Below are 24,785 nucleotides of genomic sequence, written 5' to 3'. Positions count from 1 at the left end.
TACCTGCCAGGGAGGCAGTTGGACCGTTAGTTGATGAGGGAGTAAAAGGGATTATTAAGGAGAATATGAAGATTGCAGAGAAGCTAAATGAGTTCTTTGCATCTGTTTTCATGTCAGAGGATACTGAGTGTATACCTGTTCCTGAACCAGGCTTCTTAGGGTCAGAGGCTAAAGAACTGAGTCTGATAGAGATGACATTCTAAACTGTCTGGGAAAATGAAAAATTAGCAAATCGTCAGGTCTAGAAGTCATCCACTCAAGGTTCCTTAAAGCAGGGATTCTCAACGTTGGGCCCCCAGATGTTCTTGGACTTCAACTCCCATAATCCCCAGGCCCAGTGGCCTTTGGCTGGGGATTATGGGAGTTGAAGTCCAAGAACATCTGGGGGGCCCAACGTTGAGGATCCCTGCCTTAAAGAACTCAAATGTGAAATTTCTGATCTCCTTGAAAAAATATATAACTTATCCCTAAAATCAGGCTCTGTACCGGAAGACTGGAAAGTAGAAATGTAACACTGATTTTCAAAAAGGGATTCAGGGGAATCCAGGCAGTGGCTCTCTTACCCCTGGACTTTGTGGCCAAGGTCCAGGGCTTCCAAACCCCCTGGGGGCCCCCAAATCCTTTTTAGACTGTCCCAGGTGGTGTGGTAGCTGCTGGCTTGCACTGTGCTGGGCGGCTGAGTGTGATTATGATCTGTGCAGAGTGCTTAGAGACAGAGGGGGGAGTGGGGAAATAAATATGTGGGAAAGGAATATGTTTAGCTGTATGTTGAAATGTTTCTGCTCCTGCACATTTGCATTAAATGACGCTTTTGAACTTTGGTGCTGGAGAAGACTTTTGAGGCTACCATTAGGGATGTGCACGGAACCACGGAGGCGTGGTCCGGCACTGGGGGGGTAGTACTTACCCCTCCTGCTGCTCTACCCCCTCTGGCGCTTGTCTTTAAACAAACGTTTTTGGGTTCAAACAAACGTTTTTTAAACAAAAACGTCTTTAAACAAACATTTTTGGTTCCCTGCCGTCCCTGCCCCCATCGTTGGCTGCAAAGTTCTGAAATAAGTATAAGCTGGTGCTACACATGTGCCCAGTGCAGCGTGCGCACACCTGTTGTCACCGCTGGTGCGTGCGCGCCACATACTTCACGCGTGTGTGCCGGATACATCACACACGCATGCCGGCGGCAACAACGGGGCTGTGCGCACCGCGCCAGGCGCATGCGTAGCACCAGCTTATACTTACTTCAGAACTTTGCAGCCAACGATGGGGGCAGGGGCATCCTGCCCCAAAAACGTTTGTTTAAAGATGAGCACCGCCCCAAAAACGTTTGTTTAAAGATGAGCACCAGAGGGGGAAGAGCGGCGGGAGGGGTAAGTACTACCCCCCACCCTTAAAGTGACACTCTCCCCCCGCTGCCGGACCGCCAGACTGGCCCAATTCCGGACTGGTCCAGAGGCCTTTTCCATGGCTTCGGACCGGTCCGGGCACACCACTAGCTACCATGGACAAACAAATGGATCATATAACAAATCAATCCAGAATTTTCACTCGAGGCATAAATGACCAGGCTCAAACTTATTATTATTTTTATTTATTCAATTTCTATACCGCCCTTCCAAAAATGACTCAGGGCAGTTTACACAGAGAAATAATAAATAAATAAGATGGATCCCTGTCCCCAAAGGGCCCACAATCTAAAACAAACATAAGATAGACACCAGCAACAGTCACTGGAGGTACTGTGCTGGGGGTGGATAGGGCCAGTTACTCTCACCCTGCTAAATAAAGAGAATCACCACGTTGAAAGGTACCTCTTTGCCCAGTTAGCAGGGGTATCAAACTTCAGACACAGTATGCAAAAACCCAGCTCCCTTGAGAAGTCCACAATGCTGGGAAAAGTTGAAGGAAAGAGAAGAAGAGGAGGAACAGCAGCAAGGTGGATGGACTCGATTATGATAGCAATGAATGCACCACTGAGAGACCTTAAAGGCCAAGTTGAAGACAGATTATCCTGGAGAGAATCTATCTATGTGGTCGCTAAGAGTCTACACCAACTTGACAGCACTATGTCAATCAATCAATCAATCAATCAATCATGAATACATGCTGTAAAATGTATATATGCTGTCAAATTGTATAATTAATAATTCCTGTTTCTTTTGTAACAAATACTTTGAAAAAGAGACCCCAAATGTTCCAGTTTTCCCCCTTTTACAAATAATTAAGAAATTGGTTCATACAATATTTCTGAAGTCAAAAAGCAATCATACAAAAACGTTTATTGTGATGAAATTGTAATGATCATGTAATGATCATGAAAATGCTAGTTTTCTAAGGTGTTTTTAGGAAGTGGTAATTTTTGTACCACAAGATAGATTACAAGATGGTTTATTATTGCCTGGTGGATGATGAATAGCAGTATCAATAACAGCAAGAACGGCAGTTTGTGGGTACATGTATGTGATGACTAAATTATGACAAAAGTTATTTTTATGAGAACCCCAAATTATCACGTAAATCACCCTTCCGATGCCTAATGATTTGCATGGAACAGTTTGAAAAAAAGAATTTTTAAAAAGTCCCTCTCGTCTTTCAAAGTGGAACTAGTCAATGGAAGACACAGCTGCGAGGGACGGCTTCAAGTGCTTTACCATGGAAGATGGGGGACAGTCTGTGATGATGAGTGGGATATGAACGACGCACGTGTTGTGTGCAGGCAACTTGGATGTGGAAATCCTCTCTCAGCACCACGAAATGCTCATTTTGGCAAGGGCTCAGGTGATATACATCTGGATGATGTGGACTGCACTGGGAATGAATTCAACTTAGATCAGTGCTCCCATCGAGGCTGGGGAATGCACAACTGTATCCATGATGAAGATGCCAGTGTTATCTGCTCAGGTACTCTTGCACTGCTGGGTGATGTTTTCATTAATATCTGAGTGACTGACTCAATGAAAAAAAATGGATTTTGTTCCATATATGGAGAATTGGAGATATGAAGCTCCATATCAAGATGGAGAATTGCTGCAAAGGCCTACAAGGCCTCCTTGATTCTGTGATTAGTTATTGATTTATTACACGAGTATTACCCCATGTGGCTGTATGTTCAATAATTTGCCAAACCACTTTGAGAATTTTGTTGAAGAGCAGTATATAAATATTGGTAGTAAGTAGTAGGTAAGTAAGTAAAACAATCAGAATTAACCAAAGCACCATAAAATTAAAAACACTCCAAAATAAGAAAAATACTCTTATCTATAATTCGGAGTGTAAAAACGATCCAAGAAGACTCGATTATGAAGCAATGTGTTCTGAATTTTAAGAACATAACTAGAGGTGTGCACGGAACCACGGAGCTGTGGTCCGTTACTGGGGTGGCGACTCTTTTAAGGGTGGGGGACGGTTTACTTACCCCTCCAGCCGCTTTCCCCCCTCTGGCGCACGTAGTTTCGTCAGTAATTGGGGCAGCAGGATACCTCCCTGCCGCCCCTCCACTTGGCTGCAAAAGGCTTCAAGGCGTCGCACGTGCGCTTCACATCTCAGTGACGTGCACGCATGCAGCCACACACGCACGTGCATGTCACGGAGACATGAAGCACGCACACGACGTGTGCACGCATGAAAGGCTTCTTGAAGCCTTTTGCAGCCAAGCAGGGGAAGGGGCGGCAGGGAGGTATACTGCCGCCCCAATTACTGACGAAACTCTGTGCACCAGAGGGGGGAAAGTGATGGGAGGAGTAAGTAAACCCTCCCCCCACCCTTAAAGGAACTCCCACCCCAATCCACCTGAACCCCGAACTGCCCATGTCCGGACCAGTCCGGAGGTCTGTAGAATGGCTTCCGGACTGGTCCGGGCACATCACTAATAAGAACAGCCCTGCTGGATCAGGCCCAAGGCCCATCTAGTTTTGGCCCAGCATCCTGTTTTGTACAGTGGCCCACCAGATGCCACTGGAAACCTACAGGCAGGAGTTGAGAGCATGCCCTCTCTCCTGCTGTTACTCCCCTGCAACTGGTACTCAGAGGCATCCTGCCTTTGAGGCTGGAGGTGGCCTATAGCCCTCAGACTAGTAGCCATTGATAGACCTCCATGAAGTTATCCCAACTCCTCTTAAAGCCATCCAGGTTGATGGCTGTCATCACATCTTGTGGCAGAGAATTCCACAAATTGATTATGCATTGCGTGAAAAAGTATCTCCGTCTGTGGTCCTAAATTTCTTGGCAATAAATTTCATGGGATGACCCCTGGTTCTAGTGTTATGTGAGACGGAGAAGATTTTCTCTCTATCCACTTTCTCCACACCATGCATGATTTTATAGATCTCTATCATGTCTCTCCGCAGTCGTCTTTTTTTCTAAACTAAATAGCCCCAGGTGTAGTAGACTTCCTTCATGAGAAAGGTGCTCTAGTCCCCTGATCACCTTGGTTGCCCTCTTCTGCACCTTTTCCAATTTTACAATGTTCTTTTTTAGATGTGGTGACCAGAATTGTATGCAGTACTCCAGGTGTGGCTGCACCATAGTTTTGTATAAGGGCATTATTTTCAATCCCCTTCCTAATGATCCCTAGCATGGAATTGGCCTTTTTCTGAAAGGTTAGCAGGAACAGGCATGAGTAGACCTCACTGGACAAGGACAGAATATTCCAAACTTTCAGTGCCACTGCTAAGAAGGCCCAGAGAAGGCTCTTACTCTTTTCTTCTTCTTTCTTATTAGGAACAACGACAGCATTCATGGAACTGGAAACTCTTGTTCCTGGTAAGGAATCTCTTCTGCTACATATTAAACATCATCAGTTAAATACTGTACACAATTTTGATTTAAATGACATTGTAATTTCCTGCATAATACAGTTCTCACTCTTTCTTCTTCCTGCTTGCTTGCAAGAAATACCCAGACAATTCAGTACCCCTTTCACTGGTAATAATTTTTTGTCCTACATATTAAACCATTTCATTTAAGTGGCATTGTAATTTACTGCAGTAAAAATAGTTATATTATAATGGACATAAATATCAAAATTAAATACAGTTCTTATCAGTTCCCAGCATGGTATATATAGTTTAAATATATCTAAATCAATCAACTGCCACACTCATTTTAAAAAACCACAACCCTGAAAAATTCCATCTAAATAAATATCAGTCGCTACCAAGTCTATACTTTAGCTCAATAAAGTGGGTGGAAAGGCAATATACATGTCCAAGGTATCTAATAGGAATAAACAAATATATACACATATATCATATATCTGAACATAAACATACAAATATCAATATAAATGTAAACAAATTATATACCTAAATATATATGTATAAATATTGACATAAACAAATGCATAATCCTAAACATCTTTGTAAACATAAACATCAGTGGAAATAGGTATTAATATATAATGTAGGCATAAATATAGACATAGGCATAGATACCATCCAGGTTACTTAAGACAAGATAAAAAGGAAATCCTTCAGTTTTCCAGTCCAGCTAACCTATACTGCTCATATTAAATTAAAGTAATCCATACTCTTCGCATCACTTAAATTTACCTCAAACAATTTTGCAAATTGTTTAACTATCAGTTTCCATTTTCCCACATTCAACTTTAAAAGTGCGGCTATCAAATATGCTGTCAATGTGACTAACTTGATCAGTTTCCAGCTTAAGTGCTTGGTCTTGTACTATTCGTTCTTTTGAATCCTTCCAATGGACCATAAATGATAATCTTGCTACCATTAGCAGAAATAGACATGACATTTGTATCTCATTAGGGAGTTCATCAACATAGGTTGATAAATACAACTAAGGATCCCTGATTAAACACATCCGAAAGCTTTTAATCAGTTCATTGATTATTTCAGACCAACATTTTTATGCCTACTTGCAGTTCCACCAAAGATGAATAAGACCATCTTCTTCAAGACTACAATGCCAACACCTCCCTTCTCCCCAGCGGTTTAGAGAGGAGAGAGTAGGCCTGTGCTCCCTGCAGCATCTCCTCCAGTGACAGCGCATGCACACCCCATGCACTCAGCTCCACTTACCCTCCTTCCTTCCATTGACTGGCCTCCTGGTTGATGAAAGGAGGATGCAGAGTCAGGCCAGCCACTAAAGGAGGCAGCTGGTGACGGCGACAGGTCAGTGTGCATATCCTCCTTTCATTGGCCAGGAGCCTGGCCAATGGAAGGAGGAGGTGCAGAGTCAGGCCAGTCACTGAGGGAAGCAGTGGCTGGAAGCACTGGCAGGAGGAGCTTGGTGGCTCTCCAGACACTTTGCAGATCTCCAACGCAGGATACAATGGATGCTTTGAACCCATCTGCTCTATTACAGCTCCGCCCTGGATTCTCCCTTTCATAAAAGGGAAAAATCAAATAAAAAATAATGCTTTTTAATTTTCCACAGTATCAAGTGCCACTGAAACATTTTCAAGGGTTTTTCTAAATTTCTTGGCAAGACAGAAAACTTTATACCTTTAGAACAGATTTTGTGGCATGTCTCTTCAGTGATACTTTCTTCTTGATCCTTGCACCACTTGTTTTTATTAATTTGGCATTTATATTTCTTCCTCTGTTATTATATTATATATTTTGGTTAACTTCTTATTTTCTCCAACTGATACCTTAGCAGTGCTAACAATATAAAAAAAATATCCTACATGGACTGTTTATGCAAATCTGTTGTGCATTTTCTGAAAAAGTTAGTGGGAACAAGCAAGGGTATACCTCATTGGGCAGGATATTCCACACAAGGCCTTTTTTACGGGGAGCAAAGGGTGTAACAATTACCCCAGGCCCCACACATGGGTTGGGCAGGCACCCAAAATATGGTTCAGTATTTGAAATGATCAGAGCAATCTTTTTCATTTGAGGCAGTAAAATGAATCAGTTAATTCTTGTTCCTGAGATTATATTTTATTTCACGATTTGGAGTTACTGTATTACATTGACACAGGACACAGTGGCTGACATACTATACAATGGTGGAATGTAATGTTTAATGGTGGAATGTAATGTTTGTACTGTCATGCAAGTGCAGAAATCGTGCAAATTGAGTTGTGCTGCAGTGCAGCTATTATATATAATGGCCACTGTTGCACAGCTCCGTTTATGCAGTTTTGCACTTGTGCAACAGCACAAACATTAGGTAACACCACATGGATGTCAATCAGAGAGAAGAAAGTGGGGGGAAGGCTCAAAAGAACTTTCTACCCTCAGACCATGTCACAAAAAGGCCCTGGTTTCACATTTTCAGAGCCACTGCTTAGAAGGCCCTGCAATCTCCCCCTCCCTGCCTATTTTACAATAATTGTAACACAAAAGGGATGTGCTGCAACGCATATTACTCTTGTTTTATTCCTTCTTTTTTTACAAGAATCAACTACATCATACACAGAACTGGAAACTCATTACTCTGGTAAGGAATCTCTTCTGCTACATAATAAATCCATACAAGAAGAAACTACATAAACTGAATAGACAGTTTTGATTTCAATGGCACTGTAATTTACTGCATTTATTTTACTCTTTCCTTAGTCATAGAAACGTCTGCTCCAGCTGGTAAGCACCCTCTCATCTTCTCCATGTAAGACTAAATACCAGTCCTTGGTCTGTATACATTGTCGAATATATTTCTTATGTGGGATTTTGCCCACAATGCCAGTGGTGAGTAACATGCATAAAGCTTGATTTATCAATAGTAACCAATAGTCTCTGATCATTAATCTGAAAGAAAGATGCCAGTATGAGCCCTACGTGAACCAGGGGTCAGTGAAGGAGGGTAGAATAACCACTGCTCAACCCAGGGCTGCTCAACTTCAGCCCTCCAGCTGTTGTTGGATTATAGCTTCCATCTTGCCTGACTCCTGGCCACTGTGGCTGAAGTTATGCAGCCTTGCAAATCAATAATTCCCCTTCTCCAACCACATTAATCTCCTCTCCAGTTAAAAATAAAATAAAATAAGGGAGCTTGTACAGTACCACATTTTGTTTGAAACACTGCCCAGCCAGATACTTCTGGGAAGCTGACCAGCCTATACGAAGGCAACAGCCTTCTGTTCTTTAGGCCCAGAACCTGATATTCAGCGGTATTACTGTTTCTGGACTTGGAGTAGGGATGTGCAAGCTGGCCATTAGACTGGTTCGGTTTGAATCCAGACTGGATTTGAATTGTCCCAGCTTGGTCTCAGCTTCAGCTGAACCGGGTCCGGTTCAGTTCAACCATCGAACCAGACCTAACTGGTTTGTGGGTCTTTACAAGTAAAAGGCGACTCCCTACCATAATGCGGTGGGGAGTAAAAGGGCCCTTAGTACTTTTTTAGAATTATCAGATGGTGGTGGCGAGGCAGCAAGGCAGCTCCTCCACGCCCCCTGCCAGCCTCCTGAATGACAGCCCAGGCTGGCTGAAGCCTGGTTTGGGCCTCTGCATACATGCAGAGGCTATTTTTGTGACCTCCACACATGTGCGTAGGCCATTTGCATCACTATGCAAATTGTGTGGTGATGCAAATGGCCTTTGTACATGCTGCCATGGCCTGAAAATTGAAAGAAAGAAAGAAAGAAAGAAAGAAAGAAAGAAAGAAAGAAAGAAAGAAAGAAAGAAAGAAAGAACTAAGGGCCCTTTCACTCTCCCCACCTCTCTTTCTGTTAGGGAATCACCGGATTCCCCTTTACAAGTATATCCCCCGAACTGGCCCATGAACCAGTTCTTAGAACCAGGGGTCGCTTCAGTTCAAACTTGGACTGCCCAAACCAGGCTGGTTCGATTTGAACCACAGTTTGAATTGAGCCAGCTCGCACATCCTTAACTTGAAGGTTCCAGTAAACTATAGTGGCTAGACCTTTTCTGCATGTGTCTAATCCTTTAAAGAAGCCATGCAGACCACTAGGCAAGAGATCATTACTCCTATTCCAAAGAAAGAGAAACAGAACTCCTCCTCCTCATAGATGATTTTCACTATATGAATGCCTTCATACAAGAATTTGACTATGAAGCATTCCTTCTGTATGTGGAAGGAGAGGGCTTGCAGCCAATACATGTGGAGGAAGATGGAAGCAAATTGATGTCCAGGTAGAAAAAGAAAGCTAGAAAGGAAAAGGCTTTCCAGAACCAGAAATTTCTCCCCTACTTCTCAAACTTCTCTTACTTTTGCCCTCAAATTAGCTCCATTCTTCTGAATTGGCATTTCCTTTCCTTTCCAAAATCCATCTTCCATCCCAGTCACACCTTGCCTCCTGACTTTCTGTTTTCTGTGCCCTTCCACTCTATGCAGTGAGTGGGACAGATGAATCTAAATCATGTCCATAGTTTTATTTGGAAAGGGGGAAATTTGGAAGAACCTGCATCATTTTCCCAAGCCAAAATGGGGCTTGGAAACATGCCCTCCCCCAGCCTCCAAAAGCCCCCCCTTCCCACAGCCCCTTAAGTAGTTCTCTTTACCATTACTTATCCATTCAGCAGCTGCACAAAGGATGATGGGAAGTTTTAAAACAGGCTTTTCTTTCACCTCTTCCTTCTCTATTGTCCTGATGCACAACCAGAGGAAAAAGTAATTTGCAGTTGTTATAGTAATCTTTGGGAAGACTACAGGTCCAAAGGGCCACCACATCTTTCCTACTATGCTGTCAGGGTAATGGAGATCTAGAGGGGAAAGGCAAACAGTTTAGGCAAACAGTTTAAAACCTCCCTCCTTCTTTTATGCTGCTATTGTTATTGCTCCCACCAGCACAGGCCCTGTAAATAAAGGTGGTGGGAGGGGTATTTTGTTGTGTAGGAACCAGCGTGGTGTAGTGGTTAGAGTGCTGGACTAAGACCGGGGAGACCCGAGTTCAAATCCCCATTCAGCCATGAGACTTGCTGGGTGACTCTGGGCCAGTCACTTCTCTCTCAGCCTAACCTACTTCACAGGGTTGTTGTGAAACAGAAACTCAAGTATGTAGTACACCGCTCTGGGCTCCTTGGAGGAAGAGCGGGATATAAAATGTAAAAAATAAAAATAAATAAATAAAATTAGAGGGGCAGCTTTTAGGGACCAGAAAGTTGGTGGAGACTGGAGAATGCCAGCAAAAGTATTGTGGTGGAAACAGTCTTTAAAAACTCACCTCTCCCTCCCTCCCTCTCTCTTTTTACTGCCACTTAAATTTGTATGAGCCCTTGAAGTTTCCCCCCAAACCTGAGCATGGAGAAGTTTGTCAGTATCTCTATTAGTGTCAAAGATAACCCTTTGATCAAAATATTTATCCATACAAGTCCTTGTGTGGGCATATGTCCTTGCCCAACTTGGCCTACATGTGATGGCACCTGCCTCCTGTGCTGCTGTCACCTCCTCGCCTCCCCTGCTGTCCTCCCTGTGCACTTTCCACCTTGCCTGCTGCCCCCCCCCCCCCCACACACTGATACTGATGCTACCTCTTTTGCTGGCACAAAACCCTTCCCCTCATTGCCAGTCTGACTTCATCTTCTGTGGTGAATGGTGCCCCTGGAAAGTGAAGTCAGCCCAGCAAGGGGAAAGGGGGGTGGTGATGGTGAGAGATCCAGGTGAGATGACACCCACAGGAGGCAGGGGGCCAGCATTCACCATCCTGTAGCACAGGCAGCTCCCGAGTGTGTCACCTCATCTTGCCTCATGGAGCTTTCCCAGACAGCAGGCTTTACCATGGGTTTATTGAGAGGCCAGGGGCGCAACTAGGTAATTTGAGTGCCTGGACTGCCTAGCCGCAAGACCCCCCCCATGAGAGCCCCCCCATGAGCCCCCCCCAAACCTCCTTTGGGGGGCCCGTTGCCAAACCTTCATTTGTTTGTTTTTGTTTTTTATTATTATTACTGTGGCCGAGGGGTGGCTGGTGGGGAGCGGAGCAGTCCTTCTCTCCTCTCCCCCTCTTCTCCCTCCCCCAGAGGGGGCAGGGGTTTGAGCGACACTGAGCCTGTCCATTCAGGCCAGCATCTTCCAACTGCAAAATGAGCCTGCGCAGTTGAGAGATCATCACAAGCAGGCGTGCCACAGGCATGCCTCGTCGCAAGCAGGCGAATGTCACAAGCAGGTGCACCCAGAATGGACGGGCCCAGCATTTCCCCATCAGGGGAGAGGGGAGAGGGGAGAAGGTCTCCTCTGCTCCCCCCCCCCGCCGCCACCCCTCAGCTTCAGTAATAATAAAAAAGAGAGGTGTGGTGGGGCGGGGAAGGGGTGGCCTCCGGAGGCCCCTGGCCCTGGCCATTTGGAAGCCCCCATGGACCTTGGAGGACCGGACTGGGTCTCCAAGGTACAGGGGTTAGAGTACCTCTGTGAGAGGCTTTACTGCGTGTTCAAAGTTGCCCCCCGCAAAAAAAAAAAAACAATAGAAAAAGTGGATTTTAAAAATCCTGGGTATAAATCAGGCTACACTCTAGTGTGCAATAAAAAACCTGAATTGTGTGTGAAGTGCTCCCCGATAGCTCGCAGGAAGTTTGAGATAAATTTGGCCAATATGTGAACACACACCCTCCATTCTGGAGGAGATACGAGCGAAGAGTCAGGTGTGAAAAACTTCCAGGAGGAGCTGCTCCTGCATCTAGCTCAGTATTTGTCTACACTGACTGGCAGCAGCTCTCCAGAGTTTCATATGGGGTCTTTCCCAGACCTACCTGGAGATGACAGGAATCCAATCTAGGACTTTCTGCATATTAAGCCGGTATTCAGCACTTGTCACAGTCTTTTGTCCTTTTTTCATTGAGATATTTCCCCCCCAGAAGAAACTGGGCCCAAAATAGCAGTGACATCATAGAGTGATTAACAAGATCCCCACAAATGTCTCCTTACTCCTTCGTCTTACCTGAGGCATTACTCCATCTGAAGTTAATTTGGAGGAGGATGGTATGGAAGTATCCAACAATGTGTTCTGCTTAAGGGGAATGTTCTGCAATAAAATCTTGTGCTCATTTAGCTGTCTAGAAAAATGTCCTTGAAAATGTAAAGTATATTACCAGGATCCAGAGAACTACAAAGCTAGTTCTGTGTGCTCAAGGTGACTTTGCATTTCTAATTCTTGAACTAGAGCCATACATATTATATCGCAATCTGTTTTTGAAATGCAGATACATAATCTATGTTTTATTTTGGTTTTTTAGCCTCAACAGAACCAGCGCCTTCTTGTGGAGGAGTTCTTACAGGTTCATATGGGACATTTCAAAGTCCATTTTATCCTGAGAACTACCCAAACTACGCCAATTGTATATGGGAAATAGAAGTTGGAAGTAATTCACGTATAGTACTTACACTTAACCCTTTTTCGTAAGTAAAACTATGACACAATGCACACTTCATGCTATCTATTCAAAATACGTCATTGTTTGTTTACAGACCAGTCTAATGTTTGTCTTGTAATAGAGGGGGCAGCACTGCAGAGAGACAGTAGCTTTGACTAGCACTGACCATGGAATCCATGCCTCAACCCAAATCTCCTAGATTCTAGTCTAGGATTCTATGCCCTTGTTCTCACTAGTTTTTTGGAGGAGGGTGGATCATTACACATTCCAGAATCTATTTTGTCAGAAAACTATCTTCCTGCCCCTCCTTTATGAAACTGCCAAGGCCCTCCATTCTACATCTCAAGCACTGCTCAGAACTCCACCACAGATTGGGATTTAGATGGCATGGACTAGAGATAGGGCCTTTTTTAATGGGAGCCCCTCAGTTTTGGAATGCCCTCCCAGATGCGCTTCACCATGCTTCCTCCCTCTGGGTATTTAAGAAAGAATTGAAAACCCATTGTTTTAGAGACTTTCTAGTTTTTCATTCTTTGTTCCCATAAGTTTTAAATCTGTAAACCTGATTTTAACTGGATTTAGTTTTTAAATGAATATTATTAATTTTGTGTTATACTTTTTTTTTTGTCTCTGTGAGCTGCTCAAAGCACTATCATACTGGAGGGGTGGGCTATAAATATTTTGAATACATAACTAATAAATATACATGCTTCCCTCAACTTTTATCCCAAGAGCACAAAATGTTATCACAGAAAATACGAATACAACAAATATTTATATAATGCTTTGCAACAAAGATGTTCCCAATGGAAAATGGGGGGAAATGGTTACTTTCTGCAAAAGAAATAGTTTCATTGAGCTTAATGTTGAAATGCAGTTTTCTTAGAGCCCTGCCTTCTCATTCCAGATGTGTTGGGGAAGGTTATGGTTAGTTCATGGTGATCTAAAAGCACTCTGTACACTTTTGGTGTTGCTTGGTGAGTTCCAGGGCATTCCAAGCATAGTCCCACTGTGATGTGCCCTGGCTTGAATTAAATTCTGTTTGCCAGCGAGTTTCTTTTGTTTCCCACCATTGGTCAAATGCCTGAGGAAATTTTATTGTCCCCCAAACAAAAATGAGAAATCTATCCTGAGAGAACAGTGCAAAGGAATGGGTTACAGAAGCAGTTTCTAATTCAATGGGCTGGTCTGGATGATACCATCTGCTGACCTTGCCCACCATGAGATGAAGGCAGCGAACTTACACCCCGCCCCCACCTGACACTCCATCCTGCTTTGCATTATCACATGGGGGAGGCTGGACCATTCTAAACACCTTTCATATACAATTTCAATGCTGCATATATTACTGTGTATACCACTTTATAGTTTGTTTGTTTGTTACATTTTTATACTGCCCCATCCAAAGGCTCTGGGCGGTGCAAAACAGGTAAACTATAAAAACAAACACCATTTAAAACAATCAGATTAAAACAATATAAAAACAAATTTAAAACAGTTCAGAACCATTTAAAACCAATTTAAAATGCTTAAAAACAATGTAAAAACCTTGGAAGGCCAGTCCAAACAAGTAAGTCATTAGGGCTCTCTTGAAGGCCAACGATGAGTCCAAATTGTGTATGCACAATTATTTATTTAAAATATTCCTGTCCTGCCTTTCCTATGCTCATATATATTAAGCAAAGTGGAATAATGTGCCAGATGAGTGAGCTGGCCATGCATATTAATGTCTCTCATCACGTTGTGATGGACAGAGCTGGTGGATGGTATTGTCAAGATCACTGTTTAAAAAAACATGTCCATGTATGCTTTCCAGATTAGAAGCATGTAATCGATGCGTTTGTGATTATGTTGAGATCTTCAATGGACAACCCTCTGGCTCTCACTTACTTGGGAAGATTTGTTCTGGTTCCTATCACACCTATACATCAAATTCCAGTGTGATGACAGTTAAATTTTATTCTGATGGAAGTGTTACAAGAAGAGGATTTCAGGCAAACTATTACAGCATTCCTGCAGATGAGTATACAAGTGAGTGCATTTATGTTACAAATTGTTCTTTTGCAAGATTGCAGTTGATGATTACATTTGCTTAGAAGTTCATCAGTTTCCTTTCCATTTTATTTGTTGTCTTTCAGTGGAGGAATAAGGCCTAGACCTCTTGGTTTTTGTAAAATAAACCCTTGTAAATGAATTGAACTGATATTCCAAAACTTCTTGTAAATAAGCACTTTTATTAATGCATTGATATTCTCAAAAACTCTCATTATTGTAAATAGATTTCTGTGGTCATATGTTTTCAAGGTCCCTATGTTGCAAAGAATGCTGGCAAGGATGAGAGTTCATGCCTGCTGTATTTTAGTTTCATTTTCAGAAAGAACTGTATGACAGTTTAATTTTGGAGAGGAAGGAAATTTTGAAAAATGGATGGAACTTTGTGTTATACAGATTGGATTGTTTAAAAATAACTGTTGGGATAATCTGTGTATATATAGGAGGCTGCTTTAGCTGAGAGTTAGTCAGACCTGGATATTCCTGGAAAATGTCAGACACAGAGCCCTGGAGAAAGTCAGTGTGCAGTTTTTGAAAAGACAGAGGAGAGTTTCCCTGTTTCTGATTCTCATTTGGTGAATCAGAGTTGAAGAAGTAAGTGTTGGAAAGCTGAGGGAACCGAGTCCAGTCCAAGTGGAGGGGTTGAGGCCTGTAAAAGGTGAAGAATTGCTAGCCCAGGCTGAGAGAATCAGTGCTGTGGCTGTAGCAAGAACTAAAATCACAGAAGAACCAGACTGGATTGAACCCCAGGCCAGTACTGTGACCAGGACAGGAGAATGAACAAGCCAAGTTGCTGAAAGAACGGTAACTGTGGAGGACTCTGTATTAAGGACCACTTCAGAATGGTTTAGTTGGATGCATTTTTCCAACCATTTCTTTTCTCCTTTATCCTCTTTTGGTTGATGGTTTATTTAATTCTTTTTGTACTAAACTTGTGTAATAACTTTAAATTATAGATAGATACTTTATTTACATCCAATGGCCAAAACAAAACAACAACACAAACAATAAACATTATTCCACCATTCAACATTAACTTAATCATTAACTTTAGCATCAATCAATGAACTACCAATTCTAATTGCAATGTAACAAAATTTTGCTACAACATGAGAGATGCAGAACTTTAAATTTAAATTGAACTAATTGCAAATTAAAATCACATACTTTATTTATTTGTTTATTTTCCACATTTTAATACCACCCAAAATGTGAGTTCTCTGTTTACGTGAGTTTAAAAGAAAAATTGTAGCTTCTGTTTACTCCACCCCATGCTAATAAGACTTACCACTCTAGCAAGGTTTGTTTTTGGCAACAGAGGTTTGAAAGGCTGTGGTAGTAGTAGACTCAGTCAAAAGCCTAAAAGTCTACTTGGTGGCAGTGGTTAAACATGTAATTTGCGGGGAGATCCATGTCTCATGTTAGCAGCAGGGAGGATCCTCCACAAAGTCAAAGAGCACTTATGGAGTCAGAGGAGAGCAGCAGTAACACTCCCACTTCCCATTGCATGCATATACTGCTTGGGAGGACTCTGGCTGAGTTAAGAGCAGCTTCTCCGCGTGGAGTGCAGCTCTGCGGTGTTACCGGGTTGCTATTCTGGATGCCAGTCACTATATTTATTTATTATATTCTACTCTGTTGTATTTCTCAATGCATATGTGTGTGGCTGCCTGAGTTCCTTAGAGATAAGGAACTCCTGACCCAAACCTCATAGGAATATAGGAGAAATAGGCATACAAAGGCACAGACAAGGAGCCTCCAAGCATTGATGCATGATCCATTAGTTTCAGATATGTTTTGAGAAATTTTATATCCTTAAAAGGATATAAAAGTGGAGGGGTACAAATGACATCCCTAAGTGATCATATTTATGCTCTGACAGAGAGCCATTGCTCAATATAGCACATGTCAAAGCATGTCTCTCTCGAAGTACACGTTTCAGCAGTGTCTCTTGCTGCTTGACAGCTGCTGAGAAAAGCAACTCTGGATTCTGTTTTCAACATTTGACATTATGTTGAATGACCCAAAAGCTATTTGTTTAAGCAGAAAACACACCCTTAAATATATCAAAAGATATATGCTTTGAACTAACATGTTCTTTATAGAGCAATGGCTCTCTAAGAAGGTACTCATCAGGATAGTCCTGTATTCTGACTAGAATTTTTATTTTCTATTGTCCTGTTAACATTTTTGCTCTAAAAGCAGTACAAATCAAAACTGCGGAGGTATACACAACTGTGGTCAGGTTAAATAAGCTTCCACTTATTTAACCACAAGAGTTGGTCCTCTTCCACAAGAGCTGGTCTTGTGGTAAAGGTAAAGTATGCCATCGAGTCGGTGTGGACCCCTGGTGACCACAGAGCCCTGTGGTTGTCTTTGGTAGAATACAGGAGGGGTTTATCATTACCTCCTCCCACGCAGTATGAGATGATGCCTTTCAGCATCTTCTTATATCGCTGCTGCCCGATACAGGTGTTTCCCATAGTCTGGTCTTGTGGTAACAAGTATGAATTGTCCCCTTTGCCCTGGTTTGCATTTGAATGGGAGACTACATGTGAGCACTGTAAGATGTTCCCCTCAGGGGATGGGGCCGCTCTGGGAAGAGCAGAATGTTCCATGTCCCCTCCCTGTCATCTCCAAGATAAGGCTGAGAGAGACTCCTTCCTGCAACCTTGGAAGAGCCGCTGCCAGTCTGTATAGACAATACTGAGGCTAGATGGACCAATGGTCTGACTCAATATAATTCCTATGTTCCTTTGTTCATTTAGCTCATTTAATTTTGTGGCCATTTATAATATTCCTTGTAAGTTGCCCAAGTGACATGTGAGAGCATTTAAATTTAAAGCACTCTGTTGCCAGTGGCCTAAATTGCTTCTACAAATATTATTCTCATTCTTCCTTTTCTTTTTTTTTTGAATGAATCACTCTTTCCAACTATCAAATAGGTGGTTCTATCTTTTAGAAATGAGCTCCAAAACAAAACAAAACTGAGGAACAGAATTATCTAAGACTGAGCTGATATATAAGATGCATTGGTGAGATAACCAAAGCAAGCACTGTTTGGAGCATAAATGGAACTTATTGTACATAGTTACTGACATCCAGACTAATGAAGCACCAATGCTATGGAATAAGCACTGGTGCTTCTGAAGAGTTCAACTAACTCAGCTCTGCCACTCATGTAGTATTTTTGTGGTATATTTTGACAACCTCCCCTTCCCTCAGAAGTGCTCTGTTCTACCTAGAAATATGTCCCTGTGGATTTTGCAGCCCTCCGGGACATATTTTTGGGTGGCATAGAATGCTTCCAAGGGAAGGAGACGTTGTTGAATTCCCCCTCCTCTACAACCATTAGTGCAGCATTAGTCTGGAACCCTTCAGAAGCACTCGTGCTTATCCTGTAATACTGGTAGTTCATTGGTCTAGATGTCAGTTAGTTGAATTTCTCGGTCATTTGGAATTTCTTTTCATTTACAACAGTTATAATTTACAACAATTATACATATGCATATACAGAACTACTAAGGGGCACAATGTTTCACTATAATGGCAACAGGAAATATTTGCACTGAAATACTGATCTTACCTTTTCTTCTTTCTTCCTCCCCCCCCCCCCCCCGCAAAACCAACCACAGCACCCATGGAAGTCATTACCTCTGGTAAGGAACATCTTCTACATATTATCTCATTTAGAGATAAAGACCTACCTGTTTGGCCTGGTCTTCCAGGGTTTTTAAATTGTTTTAACAGGTTTTTTTCAATGTATCGGGTTTTTATAAGGTTTTGAATTTTTATTTTTAGCTGTTTTATTGTATTTTAAAACTTTTATTCCCAATCATTGATTGGTTTTAACTGTTTTATGATATTTGTGAACAACCCTGAGCTATTCTGTAAGGGCGGTCTAAAAATCAAATAACTAACTAACTAACTAAATAAATAAAGCCACATTGGTTCAAGGGACAATTTTGATTTTAGTAAAAGTGTATTAACTGGCTGTATGATTTCTTGTGTGAACACTGTACACAGATGGTATGTGGGTTGAATATAATACGTAAATAGGACGTCTAAGGAACAGAATATTCCACAATAATGGGAACAGGAATTAGTTTTACTGTAATACTGCTCTTACCATTCCGTCTCCCTTCTTTTTTGCCACAACCAGGCTCAGTGACCATGGAAGCCAGTTCCACTGGTAAGGAGTATCTTCTATATAATAAGCCACATTGGTTCAAGGCACAATTTTGATTTCAGCGGCAGCATGGTAGGCCAGTGAGTGGGTGGGTGTTCCCCATTGCCTGCCCACCCACCTTCCTTGCTGCCACTGCTACAAAGTGGCAGGTAGTGGCAGTGGCGAGGAGGGCAGGTGCATGCTCCCTGTTGCCTGCCCACCCTCCTGCTTGCTGCCTGTGGCGTACAGGCCACGGGCAGTCAATGGCATGTGGGAAATAGGGATGACAGGGGACACCCAGCTGGTCTTCACCTGGGGGGCCCCTGAGCCTTGGCCCAGCCCTGCTCCTACCTGGGTGGGTCTCTGCTTAACATGAAAGCTAGGAGATGGTATCAGGGATCAGCAGGGATCAGGGATCAGGAGATGGTATCAGGGATCAGAGATGGTATCAGGGATCAGCAATGGGCCTTTCCGAGGGTCTTGGGCTCTAAGCAGTTGTCCAGCTGTGCCAACCCTTGACATCAGCTCTGATTCCTGGTACTTGCAGCAGACATTCCTGTAGCTAAAGGAGTAGCTGATAAGAAAACCAACTCAGATTTTGTAGAATCTAAAAATACTTGAACAGTATCTTTAACTAAACAAAAAAAATAAATTGCAAGTGAAACTGCCTATGTTCCAAAATATAATACTGAAGAGGTCTTCAGTATTCATTCTGTCTCTCTCTCACATGCATGCATGCACACGCGAATGCGCGCGCGCGCACACACACACACACACACCCCACACAATCCATTATCAGAATCCCCACATTCTCATTTTTTTATGGAAGGCAACCAGAGTAAAAGCCAGGGAATAAAAGAATGATGTAATACTAAAAGAGTGCAACTGGGAAAATTCACTCACCTTTGCTATTGCAGATATTTTTATTGCTGCCTTTTCCTTTCAGATTGTTTTGATAAAACTCATTCTATATTAGGTTATGCCCATTACAGATTTTAATGGTCAGTTAATAAAGTAATAGTATAGATGATAAATAGATATATTTATATATGCTTATTAATGCAAATCTTTCTTTATAAAATAGCAAGCGCTAAGTTTATGCATCCTTTGCAAGGCCTCACAGCAGTATCTGAACCAACCACTTTGTATGCATAATCCCTTTTAGAAATGTTTGTAGTTGTTGGAAATCGATACTACTCATAAGTAGTGTTATTGATCTGGGAGCATCTATGAATGTTAATGGGAAATGTCCAAAACAGTTCACTTATCATTCTAATGGAAGTCAAGCGTTTGAAAAGTTTTCAAAAATTTGAAAAGTTCCATGGAAATGTTTCTTTATTAAAATTATTGGTTTGTATCTGAACTTGCTGCTGTACTCATGAAAGCTCCTTCCTTTATTCCATTGTGATCAACATTCCAAAATTTTTCTTTTTTGCTGGAAAACAACTGGATCAGGGTATAACTTAGTGGTGGGATGAAATCAGAGCACATCTGGGAGAATCTAAAAGGAGAGCTGGTCTTGTGGTAGCAAGCATGACTTTCTCCCTTAGCTAAGTAGGGTCCACCCTGGTTGCATATGAATGGGAGACTAGAAGTGTGGGCACTGTAAGATATTCCCCTCAGCAGATGGAGTCGCTCTGGGAAGAGCAGAAGGTTTCAGGTTCCCTTTTTGGCTTCTCCAAGATAGGGTTGAGAGAGATTCCTTCCTGCAACCTTGGAGAAGCCGCTGCCAGTCTGTGAAGACAATACTGAGCTAGATAGACCAATGGTCTGGCTCAGTATATGGCAGCTTCCTATGTTCCCAATCCACTCATCCCTACTACTGCATATCTTTTCAGTTCATGTGTTGATTCCTGTTGCATTTTCCTTACCAATCATTTTGAGAAGGATCATTCTAAGTTATGTTCCTCCTGTTACAGATTGTAATGGTCAGTTAATTGGTAGCAGTATTAATAATACATTGATATATTTTTCTTTGCTTATTTCTTTATGAACAGCTCCTGAAACAACAACTGGTAAGGTTATGCATTCTTTGTGCAACCCATGTTGAATCTTTCTGATCATTCATTGTGCATTTATACCTATAGAAATGAATACTGTATTAAGAAATTAATACTGTTTAAAAAGCAAGTGGAGCAAATGCTCAGTGAACTGAGTAGGCTAACACCTGCCCAAAGGTGAAATACAGTCAAAACCTCAAAAGAACGTATGTTTTTCACACAAGGACCTGACAATCTTGTCTTCAAGCCATAGACTGCTCCCAATAACATTTGTTCTTATCACTTTGGACCTATAATAAAACATTCTATTTCTACTATGAAGACCTCATCTGATAAAGTAGTACTAGGTTTTACAAACTTGCTGGATTGAGTGGCCAGCAAAAAGAACTATTTTAATTATTGCATGTATCTACATCACTTTTTAGGCATGCTTGTTTTGTGGTTTGGAAGGATCTGCAGTTGGATTGGAATGCTTAGCATAGAACATTATTTCTAGGTGATGTGTACAAGTCAGCAATTGAACACAGGTACACAAATGATTCCTTCTGTGTTGTTTTGAAGGCATTCCGTGTGGTGGCATCCTGTCAGCTCCATCTGGTGACTTCTCTAGCCCATATTACCCTGGGAATGATGTCAGCATGGAGTGCATCTGGGAAATTCAAGCACCCTATTATGAGCACATAATTCTGAATTTCAATGTTTACTACTAGTAAGTATGAGTAATTAGCAGTATCATTGTTTTCACTGTGCCGTTCACTGAATAGTTCTCACAACCTCTGAAATGTTCCAGATCCTAATATTTCTCTGAAATATATGTATGGAATGAAATGAAGTGGCCAGCATAGCTCTGAAGGACAACTTCATTTCACCAAGGACAAAACCCAGCCCAGTGTCAGAGGTTTCCAAGGTGATTTCATGCATGTTTGCTAGGAAGTAAAGACGTAGCCATATATGACATTGAAACTTGTGAAGCTGAACCACAATAGCAGTTTTTAAAACTTAACGGCCACTCTGAGAAGGGCAATATGAAACAGAAAAGCAGTGAGCAGAGGTGTAGAGAGTACCCAAATCTTTCTGCGCTTGCTGTTCTCTGGACCAAATCAAGTACAGGAGCCCAAGCAAAGCATTCATTATATCAGGAATCTCACTAGCTGAAAAGCTGTTCAGAGGCAGTCAGGACCAGTGCAGGAAAACAATTGTGGAAGACTGCTTCACACATAACACAGAGCCATGGTTCCACTCTCCACTTGCTCTCCCATCTGAATTTACATGTAATGGAGAGCTCCTTCTTTGCAGTCTTGCTCCAGCAGGCAATAGCAGCCAGAGTGAGGGAGGACCTTCCTCTCTCAACTCCAGTTGCAAAAGACCTTGACTGCAATGCCACATTCGTATGTAATGCTAGCGCTGCAGAACCAGAGTTGAAGGCAGCAAAACTTATAACAAACTAAAGGTGCAATTCAGAGTCTGGGGAGGGAAACCGAGGGTCCATTTTCCAGTGAAACCATGGTTGCCCACATTTGGATGTACAGAAAATGAAACTGGAGGCCCCTTCACCTCCGGCTTTGTGTTAGATGCAAATGTGGCCAAAGTCTCATTTCCCCATCTGTCTTTCAGCCCTTACTCCTAAGTGTGCATAGGATTACAACACTTGACTTTTATTATTTTAATGGCAGAGTTACCATTAGCTCTGGTGGGTCCTTTGCTTCTCCCACTAAAATTGCCATACATCATCATCATCATCATCATCATCATCATCATCAATAATTAATAATTAAAATACACTTTTATTATTGGTTAGCTGCCCCATAACAAATGCTCTCTGGGAGGCTCACAACAACACAACAGTAAAAACATCAAATTAAAACACATAACACAAAAATAAATTACAATAGAAAATATAAAATACAATACAAAATGTTTCAAAAATTTCAATTTTTAAAAAGCCTGAGTGAACAGAAAGGTCTTCACTTGGCATTTAAAATAACAAAAATGACTCACTGGGATGGCTCTTCCATAGATGGGGTGCACCCACCAAAAAGGCCCACTCCCTAGCAGCCATCCAGAGCAAAGCCTCTGATGAAGATCAAGGTCCAAGTCGGTACATATGGAGCAAGGTGTTCTCTCAGGTAACCTGGTTTCAGGCCGTTTAATGATACTTAACTATACTTTAAGGCTATGCCTGATGCATACCAGACTTCAAGAGGCACGGAGTTTCTACTAGACTTGGAAAGGAATATCCTCTACCTCGAATTTATCTGATTATTCTTCACCCAGGAGGGATGAGAACATTTCAGAGAATTATTCTCTAAATCCCCAAATTCTCACCTCTTGGATTTTCTTATACAGGAATAATTTGAATTTGCACATCTATCCATAGATTACTTTTTGGGAGCATTTTTTAAAAAGAATTCAGAGTTACAGAATACTTAAATTGATTGGTGGGCCCAATCAATAGAGAGTTCTTTTTAAAAAAAAGTTGCATAAGTCGCTGATATAGTCTTTTTAATGAACAAAATAAGACTTTTGGAAGTGCGGAGAAGAAAAGCCTGGACTTCCTGAGTGTAGAGGCCTAGACTCAGAACTTTGCTAATCTGCAATTCCAGGTTCTTCCAATCACCTATAATGCCTGCTTCTAGCAAAACAAAAGGGGTCCTTATGAGTTTCTGTTTGGGTGCTCTGCAGAAAAAATGATATTATTAGAGCAACCTGATCTCGCTACCTGTTTGAAGGATGTGCTTTGGTAGTATGCCAAGAAAGATTTATAAATGATAAAGACTAATTCAAAGCTTTAAAACTTATTGGTTCAAATGTAAAGATCAGTTTACTCAAAAACTATCCACTCTGTTTTCTATTTTCCTTTTTTCTAAAGAACTTGAAAACAAGCCTGTTTGGGGCTTATTTCTTATTCCAAAAAACACCATGACTGGAAATGAAAGCGTGAGAATTATTCTGTGAATATTCAAAGCACATTTGAAAGCTCAGAAGATAATTCTCAGAATTTCCATCCAAATTCTCCCCATGAGAATTTTCAGAGAATTGTTTTTTTGGGGGGGGCACATTTGAGAGCCAGCGTGGTATAGTGGTTAGAGTGCTGGACTAGGACTGGGGAGATCTGAGTTCAAATCCCCATTCAGCCATGAAACTAGCTGGGTGACTCTTTGTGGCACAAGAAGTAAAGACATATTTAGAAGGTGTTGTCAATTCACCAGTAGCACTGGCCATCTCTTTTGGTTCTTATCATTACTCTGTATGAATGGAAAGTGCAGCTTAAACCAGCTCACACTCTTCTCTGGCTAGACTTTGCAGGGGCTAGATTTCTGTAGATATGTTTTGCAGCTGTCTAAATCATGTTACTGTCCTTAAAACTCCCACATGTCTTCTCATGGTACGCACATGCAATAAGGAGCCATGGCTACACATGTCCTCCCCCCCTTCTGCCCCACCAGGGTGGCTTTCCCTAATTATGTGGGAGAGGAAGTTCATTCAAGCACCCGCTCGACACTTGCTACAAATATTAGGTTAAGTGAATATTGGTGGCAGTTTGGGTGGAGGAGTGCTTTGGAGAAACTGCTGCTCTCCTCACACAGTTGGAGAAAGGCACTCCTGCATGCCAGAATTGGGGGATGCCATGCACACCCACAGCACCCACCATTCCTTATTGCCTGCAGTTGGGTTGGTGGACAACATGTCCTCCAATCACATCTCATGTGAGCCTCAACTGGGAGCCCTTTGGAAAGCAGAAAGGTGGTAGACTGTTTCAGAGATGTTCCATAGCAGAATGGAGGGAGAGTTTCTAAGCTCTGGTCCTGAAGGAAGAAAAACAGTTTGCACCCATTTCTCTTTCTATATCTCATGAATAACATCAAATCATTCTTCTGCCTGTCTCTCCACAGCCTTAACTGCCTTAGTGACTATATTGAAATCTATGATGGTCCCTTTGGTTCGTCAAGACGACTTGAAAGAATTTGCTCTTATACCTATCAGAGCTATACCTCAACTTCAAATACAATGACTGTTGTGTTACACAGACATTCCTATCAATCAGGAAATTCATTCTATGCCTATTACTATTTCACGTCACAAGGTAAAAAAAATTATAAATCATCAATCAGCCTAAAAATGTAGTCAAAGTCAGTCTGGTGTCTTCATGAAGGCATGCTTATGTGCCCTTAAAAAACAATTATCGAAGTGTTGGGTGATTTAAGGTTCAAAAAGCCAGTCTCGTACCAGGTGGATACCTAAATCTTAACACACATATACCCAGAGCGGCCTGGCTCAGCTGATGCATGGGCTGTTTTGGGAGGTGAAAAGATTAAATATCCATTCTTACC

General features: G+C 42.0%; 1 protein-coding gene across 1 annotated transcript in view; it reads left to right on the top strand.

Moving 5' to 3' along the window:
• The first annotated feature begins 2,687 nt into the window (after positions 1 to 2,687).
• LOC128350589 (deleted in malignant brain tumors 1 protein-like) overlaps positions 2,688 to 24,785 on the top strand; it is a 97,988-nt gene continuing 75,890 nt past the window's right edge. Inside the window, exons 1-7 of the mRNA XM_053308987.1 lie at positions 2,688 to 2,898; positions 4,717 to 4,758; positions 7,369 to 7,410; positions 12,097 to 12,259; positions 14,051 to 14,265; positions 21,016 to 21,163; positions 24,348 to 24,538. Of these exons, the coding sequence (XP_053164962.1) occupies positions 2,688 to 2,898; positions 4,717 to 4,758; positions 7,369 to 7,410; positions 12,097 to 12,259; positions 14,051 to 14,265; positions 21,016 to 21,163; positions 24,348 to 24,538 (1,012 nt within the window). The remainder of the gene's footprint in view (positions 2,899 to 4,716; positions 4,759 to 7,368; positions 7,411 to 12,096; positions 12,260 to 14,050; positions 14,266 to 21,015; positions 21,164 to 24,347; positions 24,539 to 24,785) is intronic.

Source organism: Hemicordylus capensis, chromosome 3 (genome assembly GCF_027244095.1).
Source record: "Hemicordylus capensis ecotype Gifberg chromosome 3, rHemCap1.1.pri, whole genome shotgun sequence".
Lineage (NCBI taxonomy): Eukaryota > Metazoa > Chordata > Lepidosauria > Squamata > Cordylidae > Hemicordylus > Hemicordylus capensis.
This window is presented reverse-complemented; position numbering and strand designations above follow the sequence as displayed.